General features: G+C 40.0%; 2 protein-coding genes across 5 annotated transcripts; one reads left to right on the top strand and one right to left on the bottom strand.

Annotated features, from left to right (window-relative positions):
* Positions 1-78: 78 nt before the first annotated feature.
* On the bottom strand, positions 79-11,756 carry thbs4a (thrombospondin 4a). 2 transcript variants are annotated; one of them, XM_084360427.1, is made up of 23 exons: positions 11,729-11,756; positions 9,214-9,337; positions 8,052-8,249; positions 7,671-7,918; positions 7,406-7,508; positions 7,203-7,294; positions 6,467-6,518; positions 6,119-6,357; positions 5,883-6,020; positions 5,708-5,788; positions 5,465-5,617; positions 5,027-5,326; positions 4,750-4,909; positions 3,627-3,745; positions 3,209-3,261; positions 3,029-3,113; positions 2,041-2,137; positions 1,770-1,948; positions 1,521-1,569; positions 1,230-1,426; positions 853-1,025; positions 623-762; positions 79-534 (listed from the first exon to the last, which is right to left on the bottom strand). In XM_084360427.1, exons 2-23 carry the CDS (start codon positions 9,290-9,292, stop codon positions 485-487), a joined length of 2,985 nt encoding a protein of 994 aa, XP_084216553.1. In that variant the 5' UTR covers positions 9,293-9,337; positions 11,729-11,756; the 3' UTR covers positions 79-484. The 2 variants fall into 2 exon arrangements, with proteins under 2 accessions (XP_084216553.1, XP_084216554.1); XM_084360428.1 differs by lacking the exon at positions 11,729-11,756 and having other exon boundaries at positions 5,027-5,134; positions 5,222-5,326; positions 9,214-9,436.
* mtx3 (metaxin 3) lies at positions 11,736-17,894 on the top strand. Of its 3 annotated transcripts, none has more exons than XM_084360432.1 (9): positions 11,736-11,845; positions 13,084-13,153; positions 13,507-13,583; positions 13,702-13,794; positions 13,882-14,064; positions 14,172-14,248; positions 14,767-14,924; positions 15,188-15,276; positions 15,438-17,894. In XM_084360432.1, exons 1-9 carry the CDS (start codon positions 11,753-11,755, stop codon positions 15,531-15,533), a joined length of 936 nt encoding a protein of 311 aa, XP_084216558.1. In that variant the 5' UTR covers positions 11,736-11,752; the 3' UTR covers positions 15,534-17,894. The 3 variants fall into 3 exon arrangements, with proteins under 3 accessions (XP_084216558.1, XP_084216557.1, XP_084216559.1); XM_084360431.1 differs by having other exon boundaries at positions 11,736-11,836; positions 15,188-15,323; XM_084360433.1 differs by lacking the exon at positions 15,188-15,276.
* Positions 17,895-18,306: the final 412 nt, after the last annotated feature.

Genomic DNA, 18,306 nt, shown 5'->3' on the forward strand with positions numbered 1-18,306 from the left:
TTTATTTGCCAATGTGGTTTCCTTCATATGAATGAATATCACACAATGATCTCATGTAAAAAATAAGATGGAACCTGCTTTGATTTTGTGAAATGCACAGGATTTTATTTTACTAAACAATATATTCAGAAACAGCAACAGTACTCTGTACTGAAAACATCTCAGGTGATATTGCATCGACATACAAAGAACCTTGCTTATGATTTATACAAGAATGTACTGACTTCAGTTACACTAAATTAAAATATATAATGCCCACTGTTATGCTTACCGGAGACCCACTCAATTGAATGACAAAGTTAAAATACAATCACCAACGTCTTTAACCAAAACTGCTCATTATGTTCCCTCTCACATTCATCTGTATTTCTCTAACTCTTGTCCTCTACCTGTTTATTCTCAGCTATGCAGCTCTGCTCCTTTCAACCAGATATTCAACAGGGCACACGTTGTTTCCTTGATGGATCACTCTCCTTCTCCAGCTTTACTGTGTGCTCTGGGCATTGAGATCCTCATAGTCAGCAGGAATAGTGTCTGTGGGTGTGAGAAAGAAAAAGCAATTCATAAGGATACTTACATGTTATGTAGCTCACTGTACTGCCTTTAACTAGCAAACACTCACCATTGCAACGGTACTTGAGGTTGGACCAGATTATATTTTCCTGAGAGAAGCAGAACACGCCCAGTCTCCCGCCTCTCATGCTTGTGTCTATTATCACCCCTGTGTCCGCCACAAGGTCCGAGCCCTCAAAGAATCGAGCTCTGGTTCACATAAGAAGTGAAAATAGTCAGTTTGCACAGTTTGAGTGTGTGCACTATATCTCTTGAGTGTTGATGTGTGTCTGCTTGTACCTGATGTATCCAACCTGAGGTCTGTGCTGCAGGAACCAGCGGTAGGAGACCTTGTCCTTCCAGCCAACATTCCTGGGGTCCTTCCACAGGAGACGTACCTGCTCAGCGGTGTCTCCAGTGTGCCAGAGGGAGTTCCTCAGATACTCACCAGGACCAGTCTTGGACTTCACAACCTAGTGATCAAGAGCCAGAGAGCATAAGAAAACTGATACAGATGTTAAAAATGGGACATTAAACTCCAAATACTCCTTATGGTCAGGTAAGCACCTTGTGTGGTAGCTCACTGCCATCAGTGTGTGTGAGCCTGTGAATGTGTGAATGAGCAGCAAATTTTGAAGTGCTTTGGATAAAAGCCCAACATAAAAGCAGCCATTTACCTTGAGTTGTATTCCCGGCTCAGCGACTGCTCTGAAGGGCGCAGCCTGCCAGTACGTTTGTTCCGTCTGTTTCCACATCACCACGTAGAAGGATGACGAGTCCTGGTAGCCGAAGATGAAGCCAGCGTAGTCATCATCTGTCACTGTGTTCACGTGAAATGTTCCTTCAAAGTCGACCCCACTGAACGCTGTGTAGCCTACAGAGGTGGACAGTGGAGGTCAACATGTTAGGTCAAGGCTGACACAAAAACACATTAGGGATGAGACAGTAATAAGGTTGTATGTGCTTACCTACAGCGAGGCCAGGGTCAGAGTTCATGGTCTGAACTATCTCCATACCCTGTCAGGATAAAAGAGAGTGGCTTCACTTTATTTATACTATTATGCGACTCTTAAGGTATATTGTTTTTGTAATTTTAAAACAATATTCATCTTGTTTAAAATGAAGAGGTGATCATATTTTACTATCCATGTAGGAGCTCCCTAAAAGCAAAGACTACTGGCAACTATAACAGAGGTTGAACTTTGAATTTTGTTTACCTGATTGAGGACCACCCAGTTGGGGTCAATCTGAGAGTCCCCCTCTGGGTCCAGCACTACGGTCTGATAGGCTCTGAAGTCAGTGAGGGTGACCTCAGCGTTCTCTGGGCAGTGGTCGATTCTATCAATGACATTGTCTTTGTCAAAGTCTCCTTCACACGCGTCTCCAACACCATTCTCTGAAATACAATGACGACGCTTAGGAACTGCACAGCAGAAATACGAATACTGTACAAGTGCATGTACACAGCCATCATGAAGTGATACTAACTGTCTGTGTCTATCTGGTCCAAGTTGACAACTAGTCTGCAGTTGTCATTATCGTCAGGTATGCCGTCGTTATCGTCGTCATCGTCACATTCATCTCCCTGTCAAGATAAAATAGCACATTTGGATGAACATAAACACAGACAGCATACATGAGATCAGTGGTGTTGGAAAGTACAGTAACTAAGTCCATTTACTCAAGTACTGTACTTAAGTACAATTTTGAAATACTTGTGATGTTTTTTTCATTTTACTTTATATTTCTACTCCACTAACATTTCAGATGGGAATATTTACTTTTACTTCACTACATTTATCTGACAAACTTAAGTTCCTAATTACTTTACAAATTAAGATTTTTGCAGACAAAACATATTAAAGGTTTATAAAATACAATATCTAGTGATAAACTAAAATATCCAACAGTTTATAAATGTTGCTGAAATGATTAGTTGATTGTTCAAAGTAACAAAATTAGCTGCAAACCCGTATAACCTATTATTGATTACTCAAATGGATTTGCTGCTTTTTCTTTTAATTATATTAACTTATTTTTTAATAAATTGGAGGTTTGGATTGTTGAAGTGAAGATGTCACTTTGGGCTCTGGGAAATGGTGACGTAACTTCTCACTATTTTCAGAATTTTTACAAACCAAACAATCAATCGATTAATGGAGAAAATTATCAGCTGATTAATCCATAATGACCACAATCATTAGTTGCAGTCAAAATAGGAGTAACACAGCTCAGGGGGACTTGAATTGAGTACCTTTACTTTGAGCACTTTATTTCCTGGTTATACTTACATGCTTTTACTAAAGTAACATTTTCAATGCAGGACTTTACTCGTAATAGAGTATATTTAAAGTGAACTTATACTTAAGTTAAGGATCTGAATATCTTCCTCCACTACTGCATGAGATGAATTACTAAAATATGATGCACTGAACAAATTCAGTAAAGGACGGAGAGAAAGATTTAAGTTTAAAACCAGTCCATCCTTGTCGGTGTCCAGCTGAGCGGAGTTGATGACTGTGGGACAGTTGTCATTTGTGTTCTGGTGGCCGTCACCATCACTGACAAAGAGGAGGAAGGGAAGGTAAAACAAAAGGTCAGAACTTTCTGCACTTTTATATGTATTCATATCACAGGTCAGAACAGCCGGCTCTACCTGTCTATGTTGTCATCACAGGTGTCTCCTACAAGGTCATCATCCGAGTCAGACTGCAGGAAGACAAAACAAACGCTGTTGTTCAGAGTTCTGGCAGCAGATTCATTTTGTTCAGGTTGTTGTTTGGTTTGTTACCAATGATGCAATACATCAAAATACATTTAGTTATATACATTAATTTGAGGTACTTTATTCTTCTACTACAAGACATCTCTGAGGCAATACTGTACTTTTTACTCCACTACATTTGTCTGACATCTTAAGTTACTAGTTATTTTTCAGTTCAAATTTTTCATACCCTTACTGTTCAGTGAAAACCATGTATCTCCAAATTTCATGAATTTAAAGTGGAATTTTATTTGTACATATACTAAATGAAAAAAAAAATCTGAATGCTTCTTCCACCACGGCCTGTTACCTGGTTGGGGTTGACCATATCAGGACAGCTGTCGCAGGCATCTCCCACACCATCGTTGTCTCTGTCTTTTTGGTCTGGGTTCGGTACTCGCTGGCAGTTGTCAAGAAAATTCTTCAAGCCTGAGAACATAAACACCTCAGTACTTTAATTTTCTGCGCCGTGTAAAAGCGTTGACAGAAAAATAGGAAGCATGACAGAAAGCAGCCCACAGACACAGTCTGTCAAATGCATCACCAGATGGCAGTGTTTGTTTAAGACGAAGGTGAAATAGTTTCCAGTGGCCTTCAACGCCTGGCGGAGGCTTACCGTGGAAAAATGAGAGAGAGAGGAGACAGACATGACCAAGCGCTTAGCAATCCAGCCCTGGAGTTAAAGACAGAACCAAATGATCAAGAGGTTGAAGCTCTACCAGAATGAATGAACAGGGGTAAACAGAGTACATGCAGCATACGTAATCACATAAAGGTAAACATGCTGGCACACACAAAGGCACAAAGTTAAAATTTAGTTTCCAGTGGAACAAATGAGAGGTATTCTAAAAGGGCATTCAAATGAAGTATGTGAGAAAAGTTTGTGAGACAACACTTCTGATTCCAGTTGGAACATTTCAACATACAACACTGTTTTCTACTGGGGTTTAAAAGGTTTGTTTTTTTCTTTCTTAATGACGCTTGAGTTATTTCCTGAAAGCCGATGACCTAACTGGTCAAGGACGTGAATTGGAAACAGAAACAGAAACAGAAAGACCAGAAGGATGTTTTGAACAGATAAGTGCTGCCAGTCCACACTTTCCACTGAACGGGATTGTAAAGGTTGTGTTCTTGTCTAGACAGTCTAGTCAGACAGTGTGTGGTTTGGATAACCCTCACAGAAACGATAGTATTTTAATATGATTGTCAGAGATTAGCTTTCACAATGTGGTCTTAGCATTATTACCTCTAATTGATGCAATAAAAGCAGCAATGATCCAGTTATTACACCTACCACAGTAATGACCATCCAACCTTTTAGCCACTGTGACCATTTACAAAAAATGCCCGTCTAATTATATCCAGTCATACAAGCAATCACACAATTATGTATCTGTTATAATTACTCAACTGATAAATAATAACAAGCTTACCGTCCCCATCCATGTCATCATCACAGTCATCTCCCAGCCCGTCTTGATCGGTATCCCTCTGCGAGGGATTGTCGATTGTTCTGCAGTTATCACAGGCATCACCATGGAGATCCTTATCGCTGTTCCTTTGGTCCACATTAGGAACGAGCCAGCAGTTGTCCTGGGACAGATAAATGAGGTTTACTGTATAGTGCATGGGCTCAGTTAGAGTAAGTTACTGTTCACAGAATCAGTGAGAGTTCACTGCATGCTGGTCCTGTTGAGCTAAGTTACCTACATCTATGTTAGCAATGCCATCACTGTCTGCATCATCATCACAGGAGTCACCCAAGCCGTCCCTGTCTGCATCCTCTTGGCCAGAGTTTGGCACAAACACACAGTTATCCTGGAAACATAGCAAAACGCACATATCCTTAATGTTTAGTACTAGTATGAATTTAGTGCAGAGGGTAGTGGGTGTAGACATGAGTACCTGCTTACACTGGTTGTCTCTGCACTGGAGCGTAGCATCAGGATATGCGTCAATATCTGTGTCCTTTCCACACACGTAGCCATTACCAGCCCAACCGACGCCACACTAACACACACAAGAAGGAAAAGGCACAGCATGACATTTAACGTAAATTATGTAATGTGAAAAAGTTAGTGATTTCCATTCATGATCCACAGGTATTTATAAAGATGAATATGCCCTCAGTATTTTACAAATCCTTACCACGCAGCTAATGCTGCCGTCTCTCTCCACGATACACTCGGCATTGGCATCACAGGGGTTGGGTTGACCGTTGCCGCAAAGCCGAGTTCCTTGGCACCCTCTCACTTGGTCGCCTGTGAAGCCAGTTCTACACTCGCCACAGCGGAAGGAACCCTGGTGAGGACAGTACAGTCAGAGTCAGAAACCAGGGCTGTTTGCTGTATGAGAGTATGATATTAACCATACACCAGTCCCAGCACTTACTATAGTGTTGTAGCAGTTTGAGTTGGCAGTGCAACCTCCATTCTCAGGCGGGCCCAGACACTCATCTATATCCTCACACACCTGGGATGAAAGTCAGTATATAAAGAGAAATACTCATAGTTAAATCAAACAGAAGTAATGTTTTATATACAGTTTATTATTTTTGTTGTTTTACCTGTTTGTGCGTCTTAGCATATGCCACTCCCACTCCATTTAACTCTGGCCCGGTGTATCCCAGAGGGCATTGCAAGCAGCGAAAACCAGGAGCAGTGTTCACACAGCGGACTCCAGGGAAACATGGGCTAAAGTCGCACTAAAACACAAAAAAAACAAGATTGTCAAATGCCAACTCATGCTAATTTCACCAACTGGTTGCAGAGACACATACACCTTAAAGAACATAGTCCCTACCTCATCTACGTCGTCACAGTGCACCCCATCTCCTGTATATCCATCTGGACAGGGTGCACACTGGAAATTCCCTGAATCTGTAGGGATGCACATGTTCTGTCTGAAACAGGTCCCGGGTGCACACTTAGTCAGAGGCTGAGGCGGCATGAAAAACGACCCAGGACGGGGACCTGGACCGGAACCTTGACCTGGGCCTGGACCTGCACCTGGACCTGGGTTGGTTGGACTGCCTCCGAGACCTGTGGGACACATAGACAGATATGAGAGCACCTTGTTGAAAAGTCATTTTGCCAGTAGTGTCCAAATACTGTGAGAATGAAGTCTGATCGAGGTTTTTCTACTGCTTACCACAGGCTAGACATTCTGCGATGGTATTCCTCAGAAAAGTTGTCTCCTTAATCTTAACCAGAAAAAAATGTTAGTCAGGATCAATAGAAGCATATCGGAATTTTATATTTTTAAATAACTATTGAAAATCTGAAGGAGACTGAGAGGTTCTGTAAAGGTATAAAATGTGTGTCTGCTAAGGCAAGCTCCAGTGATCTGTTACATAAACGATTCTCGAAGTGTCTGGACTGTAAAACCAGGATTTTATTGCCTCAGGCTCCGTTTGATGCCTTATCTTCTAACAAATCTGCCGTTTTAAATGATCATCCACTTCTCTCTGCTGCTCTCTTTTTAGTGAGCTGTTTGTTGCTGAGGCTACATAAAGTCTTCAACAGGTGCTCAGCCAGTCTGGATTCTCACTTTTCAAAACAAATCTCTGCTTTTATTGCAGATCTTACCCCGCAGAAAAAGGAAATTCCAATCGGTTGTGAATCAGCCCACATTCCTTCACTTTTAAAGGTAGGTAACTCTTCAAAACAGTCAGGGACATTTTCTTTTTTACAATGTTCTCCAAAAAGCTTTTTCCTTCCATTTTATCAATTGAATTTTGTCAATTTAATTTAATCTTAGAATCAACCTGTCTTCAAACAATGCCATCATCAAAATGATTGGACTATTTATAATAATATAATAATAACTCATTCTGATCTTTCATGAGTTTCCCCTGTAAGACACACAAGACTGGGACACATGTTACCTGCTGGTGGAGCAGCTCCTTCATCTCAGATAACATGCTCTTCAGCTCCACCATGGTGGCCTGGTCATGTGCTGTTCTGCCTCCCTGGATACCTGAGGGAATTTCACAAATCAGAATTAGAAAATCAGCTACACAACACATCCGCCAGGTTTACGTTAATCCTGTCAGGTGATGTCAGACAGCCAGTAACAATCTTTTCTCACCTAGCACCTGCAGAGATTCACCCTGATCCGAGTTACACTCCTGCAGAGTGGCCACATTGTCTATGGTGTCCTCTATCACCAGCTTCAAGTCAGTCAGTTGATTCTTAAAGATGAATACAAGGCAGATCAAATTAAATAAATAAAAATAACTGAAAAGTTGTTGTGCTGGTCAAACAGTTTTCATATTATACTTTAATGTTGGGACTGGCAGCATATCTCTGTATTCAAATGAATAATCACTATCAACCATAAATGTCCTATTAACCTGTCCAGTCGATTGCAGGGTCCTAAGTGACACTTTGTTGGGACCAGCTGGAAGTGACCCAAATGCAGCTGGCAGATCATCCAAAGTGTGCACCAGCCTGCAGTCTATATAGATGTTGAGGCGAGGTGGGCCGCGCTGTAGGCCGCTGGCATGTAGCATCACATGGTGATCTCGACCATCTGCCAGGGAGGCGTGGTTAAAACTGGTTGTGCCAAATCTGCTGTCAGTTTTCTGATAACGTAGGGTCACTATAGGTGAAAAAAATAGAGAATGAAAGACAGAGAGGAGAGGAAAGAGAAAGGCAGCAGGAGAACATGAGTTCAAACAGATACATAGCTGGAAGTCAAAGACAGTGTTACATGTGTCAGTATAATACTTCACCCTTGCTCAGTTTGGCCTGCACACTGAACTCCAGATACTTGGTGTTGTCTCTGGGGTTGATGACACTGTAGAGGGAGGTGGGGGCCTTGTTTTGGAGTCTGAAGGAAGAGAGGAGGAAAGCTTCGTCTCGCCCTTTGTTCTTCAGGCTTCCTTGGAGCAAGTCTGGCAGGCAGTCTGGAGAATCCAGCAGGTCGTAGACTAACGGAGGAGAGGATTGTTAAAAAGCTGCTTTAGATGCATTGCACCATAATTGTGACAAAGAAAGTCCAGATAAAAAAGCATGGATCAACACAGACAATAAGGGAAACATGCAGTGTAGTTGTCATTCATCAGTGTGCAAGAAGTTCAGGAAACACCAACTGATAGCACTCTATCTGGTACACTTTGACAGGTGCTTACTTTCTTTTATCTCAATATAAATGGAGAGTTTTCTGAGTTTGTGTCTTGATGGCTATGGCACACAGTGTACTGTGGATTGTAACTGCTGAGTCAGTATGGTACTTTATTATGTGTGACAGTGTATCTTTATGTGTGTGTACGTGTGTGTGTGTGTGTGTGTGTGTGTGTGTGTGTGCGTGAGCGTGAGCGCACGTTCATGTTCGCATCCTGCTGTGTTTTATAGAGTGGCAGACTGGAGTTGCAGAAGGGAGCAGCAGTAAACTATTTCCACTGGAACAAACCTACTACCTCACACCCCCACGCACTGACACATTCACACAGATACACAAAGACACTTGCTAGTAGCCCATTAGTTGAACTGAAGAATAATAAGAAGTGACAGGAAATCATATGGAAACATTTGTGTGCAGATTCCAGGCAAATCAAACTTTTGCACATGCACTTTCTTGGATGGCAATTCATGTTGTTCCACTGGCCTTATTTAGGTCAGACTGTTACTGGATCCCAGATGTCAGATTCAAAAGGCTACAAAAAAGCCAGGTTCATGCCAAACAAATCAACTGAAATACCCTCTTTATTAACAGCTTGCTGCAGATTGAAAGTTGTAAGATCAAGCATCCAATTATTAGGAATACATGAATACTAAAGAGAGTTACTGAAACAGACTTATTTGAAAGTGATGTAAAGAGGTTTTTAACATCTGCTGATCTATGGCACATATGAGATGATTTTCTGATAGGCATGGATGGTGAAAAGTACTTACCAATGCCTTGAGCTGAGACCGTGAGCACAAGCTGTTGCAGCACGAGAGACAGAGCTGCTGCTCCGGCCCACACACCCATCGTCAGTGCTTCAAGATGGGACACACCTCAGGAAAAACTGTGCTCCTGAAGAAAGGATTGAGTTTCCTCTTGTGGATCAATAAGTGTATCACAGATTATTTTGTGATTATTATTTTAAAGATCCAACAAATCCAGATGTTGAAGCAAAATCTCAGCAGAGGTGAGATGGTTTTGTTGCCACAGCCACTGCTTTTAAAGCAAAGGGGAGTGTCTTTGTACTCTACTGCTGAGAAGGTGGCACAGTGTAGGGACTATTTTAAGTGTGTGGGAGTGTCCCCTTGCTACTATAGTTTGATCATATAATACATTTTAATAGCACTACCACATGCTGAAAACTGTGTAAACAAAGAAATAACAACAAAAAAAAGGTATAATGTATGGTAATTAAGTCAGAGTACTGCATTAAATGTGAGATTTTTGTGTATTTATGATCCTATCCTATTTATTAGAGTCACAATAAAGCTTTTATTCGTTGAATATTTGTATCTACAGTCTTTTGGGGATTTGTGATATACTATAATACCACTGGAAGCACTCTAAATCTGTCTGTATACAGTCAGCCAACTCTAAAAAATGTTTAGAAATGGATTGTGGTCTCAGGGGAGGAAAACCAGATTCCAGCTGGCCATTGTTTTTCACAAACATCATGAGCCTCTGTCGTAGATGTGGATTTGATCTCTTAGTCCATCTGCAGTAAGCCAGTTGAACTATATGCCATATGTTTTTAATTTCAATTTAATTTAATCCAACTTGTTCCTCTTGCCTCTGAAAAGCTATTTCTTAATTCCATCAGTTGGAGAATGTGAGAAGGGAAGTATAAAGAGGGCTAGGCTTGGGACCCTGGAAACATTTCACGTTAGATGTCTGGTACTCGTCTTAAAGCTTTCTCTACTAGCCTTAAGTACATTTCATCATCTCAGCTGCAGGTCCAAGCCAAAGAGAGACATTTACCATCCCTCAGTGCATTATCATCGTACATCCGTCTCTGTCTGGATGTCTAGTCTCTGAACAAACACCTGGCAGCCTTCAGTCTGACTATCAGCACAGGGACAGACATCATGCTGACAATAAGTAAAATACCACAAAAATGGGGGAAAAAAGCTAAATTTGAACTTGTTACTTGTTCCATTCGTGTTATATAGTATGTCAGCCACCATATACATGACAGCATATGGTGTATCACTGTTCCTTTCAAGACAGGCCTTTTTACTGCTTGTTTTAAAATGTATAAAATCAACTAATTGATATGACTATTGGATCATGTTATCTCTAGTCTCTTGCAGCCTTGAAACTACTGACAAAACAATGATGTACTGCATTAAATCAATAAAAGTATAGTTTCATTCTTGTAATTAAAATATGATTCAACAAACATTTGTTTAATTGGTAACATTTTGCACTAGGTAGACATATTTCTAGTAGAAATCATGACTGGACATAAGAAATGAGTGAGGAATTTACTGAAAAGTAATGTAGTTAACACATAACCCTTAATAAAACTTTAGAATGATACTTGACAAGTGACCGCTTGATACTAAAATGAAAGTATTTGTATGTTTTGTGCACACAGATAAAATATGCACGTGTAAAGACATTTAGAAAAATGTTCTCAAATCTGAATTAATTAGTATTTCTAATACAAATTCACACCCCTTTTTTTACATGCACACAGAAGGTGATATACTACTGCAGGCTGTGAAATTATTTGTGAACATCATTTCAAGGGCTCAAATTCATAATGACTTTTATTTGCAACCATAGCTTTGGGGCAAATGTGTAATTTTTAAGATGAATATTATCGACTTTACCTGACTATTTTAATAAACTAGTATGTGAGGGTCCATTTATATTTTTGTTTATAGATTAATTGGTAGATACATTTTCACACCTAAAATAATAATGCATTTGAAATTGTGAGTTCTTTCTTGACGTCGCAAGTATTTTTTTTTATCATCGAATAACACATCTCCTCAGCAGTTGGTGCGTCCAAACACTTTAAGGATTTCTAATTGATGTTGTTACATTTAAATAAATTCTTTCTCATAATGTTTACTTTTTTTGTGCAACATCTCATAAAGGTGCATCATGCTGAGTTGCTCCTAGGATTACTTAATTCCGTCATGATTACCTCAACACTACTTACCAGTTTCATGACTCCTAAAGTGATGTAAAGCGTCACCCTAATAAGCTGACAAACAGCTAATAAGTTTTAACAGGGAATGAACAATTACAGTTGAGTGACATCAGCCAGAGACTGAATTCTCTCACTCAAAACACATTTACATGAATATTCTCACCCATATTTCACAGCTTTAATCTTTCATGTCAATATAAATGTGCCTGGCAGGTCATCTTAGTGCACGACAGAGGACATTTGAACGTTTTTCATCAGACTAATGATCTTTTCACCTCTGCAGGCTCTGATATGACAGGTACCTCGTGACGTCACCGGCTCCTTCCATGAATCAAAACATGGCGGCTGCCATGGAGCTGAGATGCTGGGGAGGAGACTGGGGCTTGCCTTCCGTCCACAGCGAGTCTCTGGTAGTTCTGGTAATGTTATCCTCTGCTTGTAATAACAAATACGGTTACGATATCCAGGCCTGCTTTTAAGACGAAAGGCTTCTTCTGCGGGTTTCTTCGCCGCTGCTCTGTGTATCTCTGGTTAGCTTCCATGCTAACTCCCCCACTGCAGTTTGCTTGTTAGCTGCTCATTTTCAGCTCGTGCAGGATAGAAAGTCATGTTTCCAGTTCAATTTCATGTTGGCTCAGCGGCAGCATAATGACTGGGACTGTACGGTCTGTCCTTAATGTGAGGCTGCTTGTCAGAAGTCACTGTCATGGCTAATAAAAATGTGGTCCTTCAAGGTCAGCTTGTTGAAGCTCCGATGTTAATTTATCTTTGTATATTGCCCACTCTCTCGCCAGGTTGCTGTCGACGGTGGCAGAAGTAGTAATAACCTGTCAGATCATTAACATTGAGGTGTTTGCTGCCTTTTAATCATGTTGTTGTCTCTCAGTAAGTCGGTGCAGTTACTACTAATGCCACAAGGTGACACTTTGGCTAATGTTGACAATTATGACACCTCTAAAGTACACAACTTAAATATTATGTGATAATTATGCCTTTTTGTGGGTTTATTGACGGCATTCAAATATATTTATGAAGTACAACGTGTCAGACTTTGTCAGGAATAGTCCTACATTTATTTCTATTGTTGTCACTGGTGTCACAAACCTGAAACAGGAATTCATGGTAGGAAATAGGAATTATGAAACTAGAAAAATCGTATGGAGAATAAAAAATAATTACCAATTGAGAATTGCTCATCAGACAAAAATGGATAATCTTAAAATATAATCAACAAGTATCCAAAAATAAAAAGAGTCTTTTGTTCACTGCCTTAATTTTGGTGCATTTTTTATTTTCTGGCTTGTAGTTGTGCTTGGTTTTCTGTAAATTAAGCTGTTTCAGGTCAGCAGTGTAATCATTGTGTGTACCAAATCTGAGTTTGTGCCAACCTCCTACTGAGGGTACTTTGATTGCTGCAAGCACTCTGCTTCATTACCCGATTGTTATCATACTAAACCTAGACTTGATTTAAGCATTACAGTGCTGCATTAGAGCCGTAAACAGCTCAGGAAGTGTTTCCCTCAACAAAGTATGCTGTAGTGCTTTGGTATTTGGATCAATAGTTTGAGCTCTATATCTATGACAGACTTTTAAATCATAAATGGACTAACTTTTGTCTGTACCGTCTTTCCTGATTCATGTGTGGATTTTCTTTCAGGCATACGCCAAGTTTTCTGGAGCCAAACTCACAGTTTCTCCGATAGACTGGACATGGAAAACTCTCACAGGTGGGCCGCAGCTTCCTATAAACCAGAATTTCATAACATTGCTGTCTAGACACCACATGGGGATTGCTTGATATACAGATGTGGTCGACTGAGAACTCTATAACTTCTTAAGAATATACAGAACATTGTTAAAAAATATGGTTGTATTTTTTTACCATTTTGAGCAACCTTAATGCTCTTGAAGATAATGCAACAATACAACGTATACCTAAAATCACATGACCACTTGTCAGCTCTAATACTCTTAATTGCTGAAGATTTTGTGGATGGTCTGGTTGTGTTCAAATTTAACTTAATCATTGTAAATAGTCTTGAATTATAATATCTTCATCTTCCTGTCATTCAATTTGCAGCAACAGTCCCAGAGTTGATCTGTGGAAACTCTGCACTTCAAGAACCTACACAGATACTCAACTTCCTGAGGAAACAGGTAAGACTGGATGTGAAGGCTGCTCACTGTCCATCACTTAGTCATTATGTCCCCAAACCCATTCAGCAGAGTAAATAGATATGCTCTGATATTTGTGATTATTTGAATTTTTTTTCAGAGGTTTAATGCAGACTATGAGCTGTCGGCCAGACAAGGAGCAGACACCATGGCATATATTGCTCTGCTTGAAGAAAAGCTACGACCTGCTCTGGTAACACCATTTCTCTTCTGCTTATTCCTGACAAGAACGTATCTGTGAGGAGGGTTAACACTCAGATTGATGCTTTGTGTCCCACAGTTGCACACTTTCTGGGTGGATGCAGAAAACTATGCCAATGTGACGAGGCCATGGTTTGCCTCACGCTCGCCATTCCCTCTTAACTTTCTCGTTCCTAGTAGCCATGCCAACACTGCCCTCTCCCGCATCCTTCTAACCAAAGGAGAGGCGCCTCTGCATAGAATCACTGAGGTGGAGGGAAAGGTAAATATTGATCTGTCTGATTAATCAGTCAAAATGTTGTGTCAACATGTCTGCTCCGTGTAGTCCTCTTTTTCAAAACACTGAAACTTTCTTATTGTCTTCCTCAGATCTACAGTGATGCTAAAGAGTGCCTGAATCTCCTCTCCTACAGACTGGGATCAGCAAACTACTTCTTTGGCAACTCGTGAGTTCTTTAATGTTTTTTGAAGGACCATATCCACATAGTTGAAAATCTATTGGAAAATTAACAGCTGAAAATGACTGGGATAGAAAAGTCGTCTGTTCAATTAAATTTCTGGATGTGAGTCTGCGTGCAGATGTTAGTTATTCTTATTAAATATTAAGTTGTTTTTTTATTGTTAACTTTTGGGTATAGGAAAATAATGGCATCAAAACAGGGAACTAGCACAATACACAATAGGCCAAACTTGATATGCAAGTTGGGATTTCTTTAGAAATATGGAAAATTAAATGATGATGTATTTAGGCTGTGAAAGAATGGGTCTTATGAGGTGTATTTCAGAAATCATCCTGGAGAAATCAGACTTAGAAAATGCTTTTCAATGCTCATTTAGACAAAATATTAATTATAATTCAGGATATATAAACAATATGAGTATATAATCTTTGATGTCACATTGCTCTGTATTGCTTGTCTCTGTGTGTGCCTAAATTTACAAGTAAATACATTTGTGTTCGTAGGCCGACCAGTCTGGATGCCTTTGTGTTTGGTTTTTTGGCTCCACTTTACAAAGCCAGTCTCCCCAGTAGCCCACTGCAGAGCCACCTCAGACAGCTGGATAACATCACAGGCTTCTGTGACAACATCCTCGCAGTCTACTTCAGCTCGGACCACCCTTGTAAGATCACTGCGCACACTGGAATAACTTACACTATCAGGGCTTGAGCTTGGGGAAATCTACACAGAATGATCATGGGGAAGGTTTTTATGTCCAAGCAAAAAAAAGAAACTAACATCATCAGCACTTTCTGTCTTCTCACGTCTTTGATTCACAGCATGCTTGCTCTTTGTATCTGCTTCTATTATAACACTGTTCCTGTTCCACTGACTCTCTGCTATCTCATTCTTCTCTGGGTGTCCCCTTGCATCATCTCTCTACAGGTCCTCCCCCACCTGTTCAAGAAACAATGGATGCCAACCTCCAGAAACTAACGCAGCTTGTAAATAAAGAGTCCAACTTGATAGAGAAGGTGCTTCTGCTTTCCTTTTATCTTCTTTGCATGGTTGCATTTGGCAGGTACAGTCTCAGCTGGACTAAAATTTACATAAAGTGTCTCTCACTTAGTCATTGTCAAATAATTTTATGCATGTGTATGTGTCCTCTGACTAAACTGGACATCCTGTTCTGTAGATGGATGACAACCTTCGCAGCAGCCCTCAGCACAAACCCCACAGACCAGACCCCAAACCCAGTCTGGCCAGTGAGAAGAACTCTACCCCTGCCTAACCCCTGACCTGTCAACCCTGATCCAGCCTTATGAATGGAGAAGAAACAGCCTGTAGATGAAAGGTGCTGTTCAGAATCTGACTCAACATACTGAAATCCAAAAACTGTCATCCAGCTGAGCTATAACTTGAATGGGGAAAAAAACTAAGGGAAGTATGACTATATAATTATAAAAGAGACTATTTCACTGCAAGATAATGATGATATATTTAAAAGATGTTAGTTTGAGAGTGAAGGAAAAGTGCATGTGTGAGGTTTTTATAAAAGTTCAGCGCATGTATGGTACGTGGTTAAGGATGGAATGCTATGAAGAGGTGCTTGATGAGAAAGACGCAGAAAGTTCAAAGGAGAGCCAAAATGAAATGAAAAGTCCAGCAAGAGAATTGGCACTAGTTTGACATTTGAGTGGGCCACTTTTTTTCATTTAACCCCTTCCCTTTTTGTCGTCTGTAAAAAATTGACTTTCTCTTTGACTTTTTCTGTTCTTTAACACACTACAGTTGATACACCACAGCAAGCATGTGGGAATGTCCTTACCTGCCTCTTGAGGATATTGACATAACTGAGTTAAAGATACCTTGGTCACTCAAGTAAAATTGTGTTTGGCCAGAGAACCGTATGGCAAGATTTGTTAAGTTATCTTGTTTTTCTCAAGTTAATAATTCTGTGCTATATCATAGAGCATCTCACATCCTTTAGCACCCCTCTGAGCACACGTCCCTTCTGTACAGTATGTACAGTATGTATGCAGTCATGACTACAGGAATAACCTGTTAGTTTTATTGCTTTGCTCTTACCTCCTCTGCGTTGTATAGCTTGTATAGTTGTAAATAATCTCATGATTAAAAACAATGCAATTTATTTCTGGTTTCCTCTAATAGGGCTGATCAGCTTGTTCATAGTCTTTGCTAGAATCACTGACGTAATGAAAGGGCCTTCCACACTGTATTAACTTATTCATGCAGAATATGTGGGATTAACATGTGTTTTCCCAAGGACTATCGGAAACCAGTGTGTCTTTCATTATTGTTTCTTCGAGATATTCCGTCATTGACATTCACTTTTTGCCATGGTTTTCCACAACCATTTTTGTACAACATTTATTTTGTTTTGAGTTTCTGCTGTGTTGTCATTTGTTGTGCCTATTTAACAGTCAGCTTGTTGAAACTGAAGCCTCTTCCATTTAGTGTGTCCCATTAGCTGCCTTTTTTTGTTTTATCGTCTGAATTTCTAAAACTGAAATTAGACTTTGAATGAGTTGCCATGTTGTTTTTTTATTTGTTTTGTGTGTTGTTTTTTGTTTTTTCTACTGTCTTGTTCCCTACTATCCTCACAAATCATATATTACTGATCTTTGTCTGTTCCATGTGATTGCTTTCATGATTTCTCTGTGTCTCAGTCTCAAAGAATTATTATTTGTAAAGATACTTGGGCTCTTGCAACTTCCAAAAGACAAATTCATGTTTACATTCCCTTTAAAACCACAAGCAAATTCATTCATTGGTGCGTGCGTGCGTGCGTGCGTGCGTGCGTGCGTGCGTGTGTGGGCACGTGCGTGTGCTGCCGGTGGACTACAAACAAGTTTGTGAGGACCATGTGGGTGCAGTGTGCCTTCATGACAGCGGGTGTCTTTGTACAATTGTCAGAATGTTGTCATATGTTATCATAAATTATGTGTCTTTTTTCTGTTACAGTTGTTCATTCTCTGTGGATTATTGGCAACAACTGTCTTCATATTGAAATACAAATATGATAATCCAAACACGGCCACTGTCTTTTTTCTTTAATTTCTTTTACAAAATATACATATATAACTTAATATAATTTCACTTAATGAAGTGAAACTAAGTTGTATGAATACAATTTATGTAGTTTGCTGATGCTATCATGTTGACCTTTAGTTGACTTAAATTAAACCTGAAACCTTTTGTATCAGTTGTTTCCACAGTTTCTTGTTAATGATTAATAAATGTTGTGGGTTGGAGGTGGTTGCATGAACTTATTTTGGCTTCAGAAGGTGAGCATGCCAGAAAAGGTTTGAGAACCGCTGCTGTAAGCCAATGCAGCATGGCGTGCTATTGGGTGACTTGTTTTTCCACTAATAATGACAGACGATATAAACTTTCCCCATGTCTCTTGAGTATGTGATCGGTTGTTTAGATGTTGGGAGGATAGAGAGCCCTTTGTTTGGTTTTGGCCCTTGACATGGAAAAAATGAGAGCAATGAAGCTTAAAGGAAATGATGCATACTTGACATCAGATATTGTTAAAGTCATCACTCACGTGAGGGAGAGACTCCTGCTGAGGCTTCTCTCAGCTGGCTATTTAATTGTTGCGTTAAAAGGAAATAAATAGCACATTTGGCTCTGTTGTCAATTTTGTACTAAAATAAACATCATGCTTGCTTCCTTTCATTTGCACGTTTTTTTCTTTTTGCCTTCATTGTGTTCTAGTTTTATGAGCTAGAACAATACATGTTTGATAAATCATTAGAAATAGTTCCAAAGAACTGTTGAAATGTTGAGATGGGAAAACACTTCCCAGTCTGCACCTAACTTTCCACTCTAACAGAATCAAATCCATCCAAGGTTCAGCTCCAATAAAATTTGTTCCAACCCAGTGTTATCCACTGCAGGAAGTGAGAGAAGAGTAGTTCCAGTAAAATGAGCTGTCACCTTTCAAAGAGCTTTCCTTCAGGTTCCAACAGATCATATGGAGAGCCAAAAGCTGTTCCCATGACGGTGTGCGTGCATTTGCCGCAAACTCCTCTTCT

The sequence above is a fragment of the Pagrus pagrus genome (genome assembly GCF_965226575.1).
Source record: "Pagrus pagrus genome assembly, chromosome: 8".
Taxonomy (NCBI): domain Eukaryota; kingdom Metazoa; phylum Chordata; class Actinopteri; order Spariformes; family Sparidae; genus Pagrus; species Pagrus pagrus.

Bases quoted from the DNA above. Each gene is read 5' to 3' on its own strand.
- thbs4a (XM_084360427.1), bottom strand. From the start codon at position 9,292: ATGGGTGTGTGGGCCGGAGCAGCAGCTCTGTCTCTCGTGCTGCAACAG. The intron at 5,789-5,882 runs GTAAAACAACAA...CTTTCATCCCAG, and splicing joins ATGCTAAGACGCACAAACAG to GTGTGTGAGGATATAGATGA. The intron at 3,262-3,626 runs GTAACAGGCCGT...GTCTTCCTGCAG, and splicing joins ATATGGTCAACCCCAACCAG to TCTGACTCGGATGATGACCT.
- mtx3 (XM_084360431.1), top strand. From the start codon at position 11,753: ATGAATCAAAACATGGCGGCTGCCATGGAGCTGAGATGCTGGGGAGGA. The intron at 14,065-14,171 runs GTAAATATTGAT...TGTCTTCCTCAG, and splicing joins TCACTGAGGTGGAGGGAAAG to ATCTACAGTGATGCTAAAGA. The intron at 15,324-15,437 runs GTACAGTCTCAG...CCTGTTCTGTAG, and splicing joins TGCATGGTTGCATTTGGCAG to ATGGATGACAACCTTCGCAG.